This window comes from Cibotium barometz, chromosome 60 (assembly GCF_041138505.1).
Source record: "Cibotium barometz isolate CiBa-2024 chromosome 60, ASM4113850v1, whole genome shotgun sequence".
NCBI lineage: Eukaryota > Viridiplantae > Streptophyta > Polypodiopsida > Cyatheales > Cibotiaceae > Cibotium > Cibotium barometz.
This window is the reverse complement of record NC_141105.1, coordinates 22480555-22491779: the sequence shown is the minus strand read 5'-3', so window position 1 is coordinate 22491779 and position 11225 is coordinate 22480555. Positions and strand designations below refer to the sequence as shown.

At 46.1% G+C, this 11225-nt stretch overlaps 1 protein-coding gene across 2 annotated transcripts in view; it reads right to left on the bottom strand.

The window, feature by feature from the left end:
- Window positions 1–210: 210 nt before the first annotated feature.
- LOC147605134 (calcium-dependent protein kinase 13-like) overlaps window positions 211–11225 on the bottom strand; it is a 52188-nt gene continuing 41173 nt past the window's right edge. For both annotated transcript variants that reach the window (XM_086793751.1, XM_086793750.1), the window contains 2 exons: window positions 1840–2070; window positions 211–1040 (listed from right to left, as the gene is read on the bottom strand). In XM_086793751.1, coding sequence (XP_086649877.1) covers window positions 882–1040; window positions 1840–2070 — 390 coding nt within the window. In that variant the 3' untranslated portion in view covers window positions 211–881. The remainder of the gene's footprint in view (window positions 1041–1839; window positions 2071–11225) is intronic.

Here is an 11225-nt window from a genome sequence, read left to right as displayed (position 1 = left end):
GAGTGTCTTTACACCCCTATTTTGAATCAAATACTATCTGTACTCCGAGGGAGGCATATCATTGTTTAAGGCATATCAAAGGATAGCAGAAATTACCAAGGCCGCTCCTACGCTCAAAGCATGTGCACCACTTATCTCCCACCTAAGAATCCTCCAGTATCAGCATTCTCTCTTAAGCCCAAGGCATCGGCACCATTCACCTCACAGCTAAGAAACATCCATTATCAGCATTTTCTCTAAGAAACTTACAATTACTCTGCTTGCAAGTACACCAAGCCACAATGATGGCATGTGCTTGAATGGACCAGATGGAAACTCAGAACAGACACAGAAATGCATAACCACCATCAATGCACAAAAACAGTGTGTTGGGCCCAGAACACTGCCCAGTGCCCCGCCTCTATATGATTAAGCTATGCAATTTTACAACACCATTGCCAGACCCCTTCCGCTTGTTAGCACTCCACATACGAACCTGGAGAATACCACGTAACTAAGCACTAATCATACAACTAATATACCTTCTCCAGTGACCTCAACATGACTCTCAACCAGTTTTCTCAGCCTCAACTGAAGGGCGGGCTAGTCAACCAATCCGACTTGCCCAAAAACTTGAGCAGAGAGACGTTCACACTACCAAGATCTTCCAAATTAGCCCAATCCAATGTTGAATGCTTGAGCTGCCTCTGATGAGATAGGCAAAACCCCCAACAAGACAAAGCACATATAATGTCCAAATCTGCATACATGGCTGCTCATGGCATCGTGTGGCCAGGATATGCAGTAGCACCCTATCACTTAGCACCATTGAATTTGCCTTGAAACATGTATTCAAAGGGCATAGAAGCACCTTGCCTAAAAAGCCTGAAGCTCATATGAGATCACCTCTTGTCATCGCTCTGCTTTTGGAGAGAGCCATCCTTCATCAGTTTTATGCTAAGACTTGTGAATCTCTCTCTTGAATAATGTCTAGAAGCTTTCCTCCAATCTGTCCCAGTTCGCATCATGCTCACGAACTCATCATAGCTTATTTTCCCATCCTGCAAAGATACACAATTATTATTCAATCACATCTGAAATAAGTCCAGGTAGCAATTCTTAAGAACAAAAGCCTTAAGACCTTGGAACAAAGATGCCACAAATCAATGTACTACAAAAGAATGTCAACGTGCAAGCTTAGCTTTTAAGCCATCCCTTACTCGAGATGGTGAAAGCTGGTGCCTGAGACTGCCATGAAGGCTTTCTCCAATCTCCGTGCCAGGGCTCTACAACATTTATACAGCAGCTCTTGGAGATCTGGCATATAAATTGACAGACAGAGAGTAGTAAAGTGAATGTGCAGTGTGAGCATACACATGGACTGGCCAGGCAGCAGATGATTGGGCTGGGATGCCCCACAGTGTACCCACTAGATGGCCTTCAAGGTTTGTTTCCTTGAAATATTACTATGCTATGGGCCAAACAAGGCCCAATAGGGATGGCCAAGTGCCGAACTTTTAAAGGCCTCACCACCATTTGGCCTTCCCATCCTTGTTAACCCCACCATGATGCTCTTTAGCATGAATAGGATCTAGGTTCTCAGCTTGTGGGCTGCACTACTACACTACCAACAATAGGAGACCGCCTCCTTGAAGCATTGATTTCTAACACCACCGGTGTTGTCTGAAACGGTTACCACATTGGTGTTTCAAAAATTGGCTACCAACATCTTATGGGTTAAAATGAAGGTAGAAACGCTGCTCTTTGCTTGTGAAAATCATTGAAATAATAGACAAAGAGTTGTCCTTTCTGAAATGTTTTTTTATAACATTAAAAAAAAAAGTATTGAATGGCTCTCACCTTATCCAAGTCCACTTCTTGCATGATAGCATCAATCATATCAGTGTCATCGAGGCCCAAGTCGTCACCCAGAGTCTGTTTGAGCTCAATAAAGTCAATAAACTCATCACCATCCAAATCAAAGTAAGCAAAGGCTTTGCGCAAGTGCTCATCATTATCCATCCTCTGTAAATGAATAGTAACTGCCATAAATTCACCATAATCAAGTTTCCCATTTCCATCTGCATCTGCCTGCAAAACCATAGATGAAGATACATCAAACAGCTATAAATGGAGATGACTCAAGGCTTGAGGAATCAAAACCATGGAGTTTCAAACATAGCAGTAATTCTAACTTTCCACCATTTCGTCACTGCATCTTGTGATATTTTCTCTCCAAAGCCCCCGACCCAATCATAACTTTCTATCATCTATGTGGTGACAGAAATAATAGTCGACTGTGGACCAATCATGGCTTGGAGTGCTTACCCTGCCAATCAAAACCATGGAGTTTCAAACATAACAGTAATACACCAGGTCTAACTTTCCACCATTCCATCAACTGCATCTTGTGATATTTTCTCTCCAAAGCCCCCAATCCAATCATAACTTTCTATCCTCTATGTGGTGACAGAAATAATAGTCAACTGTGGACCAATCATGGCTTCGAGAACTGTCATTCTTGCTTATCCTGGAAGGCAGGTCTGACCCTTGCCTCAAAAAAACAAACCCCCCCCCCCCAACACACACGCGCGCTGCTGCATAGGGAAATTACCACTGTTTTACATCACTTAGGGTGCATTTTCATGGTTGCATTCCAAAGAAAGAGCAAGATTAATGACTACAAAAGAACCCAAGGGTCTATGAGACCATAAAAGATACAATGATACCATGGATATACTTAGCCATGGAAAAACTAATTAAGAGAAAAGAAAAAACGACTATCACTCATGTGATATAAGCATGTGACCCTGTATGAGAGAAACTAGACATGATCAACTAATAATGATGCCCTCCTCAGCCAATATGGATCTAATGGCCGAGAGGATATCTGGCCTCTGTGATGGAAGCATCGAAGAACTTCCTGAATCCACATCTGTCCGGTGGAGGGGCGTGATGGTCTCAGACGGACAAAAAGGATCGAGCTCTATCATTGAGGGACCCCTCTAGGGTTGAGGGCTGGACCTCTAGTGTGGAAGGTGGGCTCTGATGTGAATGCATGACAAGTGAAGAAATCTGTGATGACCCTCTGGGAAGTATCTGTTAGAAGTCATCTCCTGTCTTTATGTTGACACCAGGGCCGTTGTTGTGGGTGTGCCCGCCCTTGTAGGTGTTTTCTCATTTTTCCTCACTCCCCGTATTCTTTCCCCATTTTTTCCCTATTTTTCTTGGCATGGGAGGCTGCCCTGTGATGGCAGGAGGACCCAATTGCTGGCCGACTGCATAAGTACGCTTGTGTTCACATTATGGAGCTGGTCGACTGGTCTGGACAGGTCGTGGACCTTTTATGCTGGCCGACTGCTGTGTGCAGGTCGCGGGCTCCTTTGGTGTCCAGTCGGCTGTCCCTGATGTAGGCCGACTGCATACTTGGGGCCATATAAAATGGCCCCACAGCCCCTTGCCATTATTGTATCACTTCGGGATCTTCTTTGTGTATATAGAGCAAAGTTACACGCCTCTATCTCTCTCTCTCTTGTGCTGTTGTTTTCTGCATTGCGTTTGCTCTCGTGTTCCCAAATTTGGTCATCATCTCCGCTACGCATTCTGACATGGTATCAGAGCCCGGGCATGTGTGGTCCTGGGCGATCCCCTCGCGCCTCGGTGGCTTGCAGAGCTCGAATCGAGGGAGGGTGTTGGAAGGTTGGCGATTTCGAGCGTGTGATCTATGGCTAGAAGGTGCCTTGGATTATCCCATAAGTGGAAGCATGGGAAAATGAAGAGCCATATATACGCTAGAGTGGCACCTTGTCATAATCATCTCCTCCGGCCGGTGTTTTGGGAGGCAGCTCACCGGGAGATGGGAGCCCGGTGGAGGGATGCTGCAGTCCCCGTTGGGGGTGCTCGTGGTGCTCGTGGTGCTCGATGGTGATGCATCTCCTACGTGCGTTAGTCTTCCGTTGCGCATTCTGACATGGTATCAGAGCCCTAGGCTCTTGATTGTTTTGGGGATTTGTGTGAGCAAGAGGGGGATTGTTGTGTTGCTGATTGGTGGACTGTACGGGACTGTTTGGGAAGAGGAGAAGCAAGAGGACGGCGGGGTGATTTGCTGGACAGCCACTTGCAGATGTAAGTTCTTCTTTGTTCCCACCCACCCACCCTTTTTTCAGAGTACATCCCCGCAATGGCAGATCTGTTAGAAATGGCCGAGAGGCATGTGAAGATCCCTACACTCCCCACGTTCCCGGTGGGCTGTCAGTTGGATGGGAACAACTACGGCATATGGAAGGTTATGATGGAATCTGTTCTGGAGTCTTACGACCTCGCTGATTTCATCGTTGTTGGGGTTCCACGGGCGGAAGTAGAAGAAGGGGAGTTACCGTCGATCCGAAAGGACCAGGAGGCACAGGCACAGATGTGGGATCGTGTCAACGCCAGGGTCCGTTCGTTTATCTTCCTCAACTGCACACCGTAGGTAATCAATCATGTAAAGCATATGATGCTGGCCAGAGGTATATGGCAGCATTTGGCTTCTCTTTACAACAGGGTATCGCCCATAAAGAGGATTTCCTTGGAAGTACAGATGCGGGTTATGAGCCCTGCAAAGTCGTTGACGATGCGGGAGCATATTAATAAGCTATAGGCTCTTCAGCAAGAAGTTCTTCAGGCTGGGAAGGAGATATTGTCAGAGGACAAGGCCATAACGTTGCTGTCGCATTTGCCCTCTCAGTACTCAGCATTTAACTCGTCTTTGATTACCAGTGGCAGGCTCTGCACCATCACGTGGGAGGAGCTTGTGCCCATGGTCTTGGACCAAGAGGAACGATTCACGAACCCTCCTCAGGGTGGCGGTTCGGAGGCCTTAATTGGCCAACGTCGAAAGGCCGTAACACGGGCAAAGGAAAGGCTTCATCGGAGAAGTCTCGCTGACCGCAAGAAACTAAAGGCAGAGAGGACCTGTAATGATTGTGGCGAGAAAGGCCACTATTGGAGGCAGTGTCCCGAGCGGAAGACCGAGAAGGGTGAATGAAACCGATCCCGTCAAGTGGGAATAGACTCCGTTGGACACCCACACGCGTAATAGCACAACTTCATATCACAATTTGAAATGGACAACTTAATAACAACTGAAAATTGAAATGAAATAGATGGGCACATGCACTGGGGCCGGAACGGGCCGACCCCCCCCCTCTGTCATGGCCCTGTGAAAATGGAACAGTACAAGTGTGGGCATGGTGGTTGCAGAGTCAGAATATTTTATGATTCACATGGGGGGTGCCCGGACAGAGTTTAAGATGTGTGGACATCCCTAGGTGTGAAGGGGGGAACTAAAAACATTAAACTTTAATGTTTAATAAAGTTTGCCCCTAGGCCTTAGTGGCCCTAGGAACTTATTAAAGTTTGGGGCCCTAGGGATTATTTTGGGGGAGGAGCCACTTTTGGAGTTTTCTCTCTCTTCTCTCTCTCTCTCTCTTCCCTTTTTGGGAGTCGTGGAGCAAAAGAGAGAATTCTAGCGTGGAAAAGCTGTGGAAGAAGGGGGCGACTGCTGAAGGGGCTGTAGCTGCTGTTTTCTGTGTGTTGTATGCTGGAACAGGCCGTACAATCACCGTACAGTGTTGTACGAACAGCAGGAACTGCTGTGGACAGAGAGGCGCAGACCTGTGGGACAGAGACAGGTGGCTGCGACTGTTGAAAACAGGCTGTACAGTGCTGTACGACTGCAAGTACAGCTCTGTACTTTCTGCAGGTACACTGTACGGCTAGTTTTGGGGCAAGTACAGGTGCTGGACAATTCTGTAGCAGACAGCACAGGCCATCAACAGCAAAACTCAGTAGGCGGCTACTTCTGGTTCTCTGCAGAAACAGCCCGTACCGTCAAGTACAAGCAAGTACAGTGCTGATTTTTCAGATCTGTATTTTCAAGGACAGCATAAGAGTGAACATCAGGAGGAGGATACAGGCAAGGACAAGCACATGTGTGAAGCAGGGTTGTGGATACAAGTGCCTGCAAGTACAGATTGGTGCTGTTGCTTCCTCCAGTGCTGTTTCACGAGCTGAACTTGGTAAGCCTTGTTTCTGTTCATCTATCTCTCTTTCTACTGCTTGATGTCTGTAGATATGAGTTATCTGGCCCCTTGTGAGAGGAGGGGTATGGCAGATTGACAAGGGTTGAGACAGAGTTTGGACAGCACATGTATGTTTGAGCTGAGATGATGTATCATGCACTTGAGTTATGCCAGATGTATGCCCATGGCTGGCCTGCTTAGTGATCTTGGCTGATCAGAGGGAGGCACAGTGTGTTATTGTGGAACACAGATCTGTGTGCATAGATCCTCTGTGCTGAGAAGGATTTGTGGGTCGTCAGATTGGACTTACAGGTGTAAACTCTTGGCTGATCTTTGTGTTGTACTCAGCCATTCATTTTATTATAATTGAATAAAGAAATACCGCAAGGGGCGCCAAGCTTTGGGGCCAACAGGTGTCGCTGTGTTTTCAGATTTGGGCACTCTAGCTCCAATCTGTGTTCTTTTCACATCTAGACTACAAGTGGACGGGTGATTGCTCTTACCGCACTCTGGTTTTCTATCAGAGGCCGGTTTCAAGGTTCCGTTGCCGGGACCAATCATCAACTTTCTGAAGGGGGTGAGCTCGTGGTTGCTTTGAAGAAAGCCATCGCTGAAAATTCAGCAATCATGTCTGATACAGAGGAAGAGTACTTCTATCATGAAGAAGAAGAGCAAGAGACTTCTCCTGAAAGAGATGTATCTGAGGATATTTTTGCAGGAGAACAGGCTGCAGATGTTGAGCCTTATGAGGATGTAACACAGCCAGAAGATGTGCATAGTAAAGAGGATGATGATGCTCGGTTCAAAGATCGCTTGGCTAGTGTTATGGATACTTTTATGCAGCTCACACAGAGCGAGAGATTTGCTGAATTTATGAGATCTCGCACAGAGCCCCGCACAGAGCCCCAGAAAAAGAAGAAGAAGGTTCGTTCGAAGAATCTTCCTCAGGGTCATAGTGGTGCCATCCCACAGGAACCATCTTTTGGCCAGTTTCCGAATATGCAGCATGCTTATGGTGCAAACTCTCAGAGTTCCTTCTATGGACAGCCACCTATTCCTCAGCAGAACATGCATCCAGGTTATTTTGGTGGTGGCTCGGTGTTTCAATCCATGACTGGGGGCTATCCTCAGGGAGGCATGGGTATGTATGGGCCTTTTGGAGCCAATTTTCAGCCTGGCATGCAAGGGAATATGTATGGTGGTATGCAGTCCGGTATGGCTGGAAATATGTTTGGAAGCATGCAACCTGGGATGCAAGGCAATATGTTTGGTGGTATGCAGCCAGGTATGCATAATGGAATGTATGGAAACATGGCTGGAATGTATGGTATGCCTGGCATGGGAATGGGAAATGTTGACCCAATGATGGGTATGAATGTTGGGGGCAGCAATCTTACGAAACCACTTCCATATGATAATCTAACGCCTATGGGAAAGGCGAAGGATTACAAGGAAGGGGGAGCTGCAGTAAAGTTTGACACTTTCAGTGGGGCCAAGGATAAATTGAAGGCACTTACCTTTTTACAGCAGTTTGATGCTGCTTTTTCTGGTGGGAATTACACAGAGTCCTCTAAGGTGAGGAAAGCTGCAACTTTTCTCAAGGGCAATGCTTTGCAGTGGTGGTCTACTCTTCTTTTGCAGGGCATAGCACCCACTACATGGGTCCAATTTAAACAGGTTTTCTCTTCCGTATGGCTCACATCTACATTTGAGGTGGATGTTATGACCGCATGGCACAAGCTGGATGCTTCCAAGTGTGATAGTTTGGAGAATTATAATAAGAAGTTTTGGGAAGCTTTACTCCCAGTGACTTCTTACCGTGCCGTGCCATTATCTGAGCAGGTAGAGAAGTATTGTTGTGGGCTGCCCAAAGAGGTACGAGATTATTGTATAAAGACAAGAGTAACGAACATGTCACAGATGATCGAAAATGCTATGACAGCTAATGCGTTACTCACAGGTGGTTCATCTGGGTTTAAAGGCAGTAAGAAATTGGGCAAGAAAGCTGAAAAATTTGGGCATGCTTCTCGTGATACTAAAGGGTCTTCAGAGACAAAGTATAAGAAGTTGCCAATGCCCAAAAGGACTTCTGAGGAAAGACAGGCTTTGAGAGATGCTCAAAAGTGTTTTTACTGTACTGAAGAGGGGCATATGTCATTCAATTGTCCTAAAAGAACGTCCAAAAAGGACCCTGACAATAAAGGGGAGCCCAAGCCAAAGAAACCAAAGCCTTCTGCAGGCTTAGTTCCTGATCTTGTGGGGGAGCAGCTAGGTGGTGAAGCTACAGAGTTGTGTAGGGCATGGGGCAAAGTGAGAGATCAGAATGCTTTGATCTTCTTTGACACAGGTGCTAGAGCCAACTTCATTTCACCAGATTTGGCTGGCCGATTGGGGATTCGCGCAGAGGAGATGGGGCCGTTACATGAGGCTAATATGGCTTGTCCAGGGTATGCAGAACCCGTTACTCCTATTATTGGGAAGCTTCGGCTTCATTTGCAGGGTTATGTGGACAGCGAGGAGTTCTTCATCATGCCTTTGGATGGCTGTGATGTTTTGTTGGGGATGCCATGGTGCCACAGGGTACATGCGGTGGTGGATACTTACAATAGGACAATTACTCTGACTCATAGAGGAAAAGAGCATGTATTGGATGTAAAACTCAAAGGGGAATCTGTTCCTATTGTATCCGCTTCAGCGATTTCATCAGTAATGAAAAAGCATCTTTCCGCGTACTTGATTTATGTAAAGGATGCACAGGATGATGAGTCTAAGTCTAATTTGTCAATGTTAGATAAGGACAGGGCTGATTTCTTAAGTGGGTTTCAAGACTGTTTTTCCGAGTCATTGCCAGGAGAATTACCTCCTGAGAGGCCAGAAGATCATGCTATAGATCTGATTCCTGGTAGTACTCCACCGAATAGACCGCCGTACCGTGTTAGTGCAGCCCAACAGGAAGAGATTATGAGTCAGGTGCAGGAGCTATTGAATAAGGGGTTGATTCAGCCTAGCTCATCACCCTTTTGCTCACCTGTGCTCTTAGTGCAGAAGAAGGATGGTTCTTGGCGCATGTGTATTGATTACAGGGCGCTGAACAAGAATACCATCAAGAATCGATTCCCCATACCGAGGATCGATGACATCTTGGACCGCTTACAGGGCTCCACAGTTTTCAGTCGTATTGACTTGAAAAGCGGGTATCATCAGATACGCATTAGACTCGAGGATGTGCATAAGACAGCATTCCGAACCACGTTTGGATTGTATGAGTTCTTGGTTATGCCCTTTGGTTTGACAAATGCGCCTGCCACATTTAACAGAATGATGGACAGGATTTTCAGGCCTCATAGAGAGTTTGTGGGCACATTCTTTGATGATATGATTGTGCATTCACAAACTGAGGAAGAGCATAGAAGGCATTTGGCCATTGTGTTTGCAGAACTCAGAAACCATAGGTTGGTGGTTAATGGCAAGAAGAGTGAGTTTTTCTTGCAGGAGATACATTTCTTGGGGCATATTGTGTCTGGTCATGGAGTCCGTATGGATCCAGCAAAGGTGGAAGCAATACTTAAATGGCCAGCTTTGAGGACCGTGCATGATGTACGCAGTTTTCTAGGATTGTGTTCCTATTACAAGCGTTACATACGGCACTTTGCTGAAATTGCTTCGAATCTTCATGCTTTGACGAAGAAAGCAACTCCGTTTAGATGGGCTGATCGGGAAATTACAGCATTCAAAAAGCTCAAAGAAAAGCTTACTTCGGACCCAGTATTGGTGTTACCGGACCTCCGAAAGGCTTTTGTTGTCCAGTGTGATGCATGTGGAAGTAGCATTGGTGCAGTTCTCATGCAAGAGGGACATGTGATAGCCTATGAGAGTAGAGTTTTGCAAGATGCTGAGAAGCATTTACAGGTGTATGAGAAAGAGATGTTGGCTGTAATTCACGCTCTTTCTACTTGGAAACACTACTTGCTTGGGGTTGATTTCACTGTGCAGACAGATCATCAAACCTTGCGTTACTTCCTCACGCAAACTAAGCTTTCAGAGAAGCATATGCGTTGGGCAAACTTTTTGTCAATGTTTCACTTCCAGATTGTGCATGTGGAAGGCAAAAAGAATGTAGTGTGGCAGATGCTTTGTCACGCAAGCCACAGGTCTCTGCAGTTTCACTTGCTTATCATCATGAGCTTGATGAAATGAAAGTGCAGTATGCCCATGATGAGGATTTTGAAAGGTTGTATGATCAGATGTCTGAGGGTCAGCGGCATGAGCATTACACTCTCAGAGATGGGTTTTTATTGATGCATGGCAGACTTTGTGTTACCAGGCCATTGCGACTCAAGGTTATGATTGAAAGTCATGCTCCACCGTATGCAGGTCATAGAGGAATTGACGCCACGGTCAAAGCAGTGGAGACTTTCTTTTATTGGCCAACCTTGAGAAGAGATGTTGATGCCTTTGTGAGGCAATGCATCGTATGTCAGAAGGTAAAGTTTGACCGTCAGAAGACACCAGGGTTATTACAGCCTTTACCTATTCCGGATAGACCTTGGGAGAGCATTGCCATGGATTTTGTCTTTGATCTTCCACGGACACAAACAGGAAATGATGGCATCTGGACTATCATATGCAGGTTCAGTAAGCAGGCTCATTTCATTCCCGTGAGGAAGACAATTAAAGTAGATCATATGGTGAAGTTGTTCATGGCGAACATCTTCAAGTATCATGGTTTGCCTACGTCTATCATTAGTGACCGTGATCCACGGATGACGAGTTTGTTTTGGAGAGGGTTGTTTGACAACATGGGTACAACTCTCAAGTTTTCATCGTCATTTCATCCACAGACAGATGGTCAGTCAGAAGAGGCTAACTCTACAGTGTTGGATCTTCTCAAGTGTTATGTGTCAGAGCACAAGCAACAATGGGAAAAGTATCTTCCTTTGGTGGAGTTTGCATATAACAACACTGTACATAGCTCGACAGGCAAGGCGCCTTTTGAGATTGTAGAAGGAGGGAAGAAGGTACCACCCATTTTGCATACAAAGGATAAGATCTTTGAGGCTGATCAGTATGTGGAGAGCTTGGATGAAGCTTATCGGAGAGTTAAGTTGGCCCTCCAGAAAACTCAGCAGAAGCAAAAGAAAGCCGCAGACCGTCACAGACGTGATTTACAGTTTGCATTGGGTG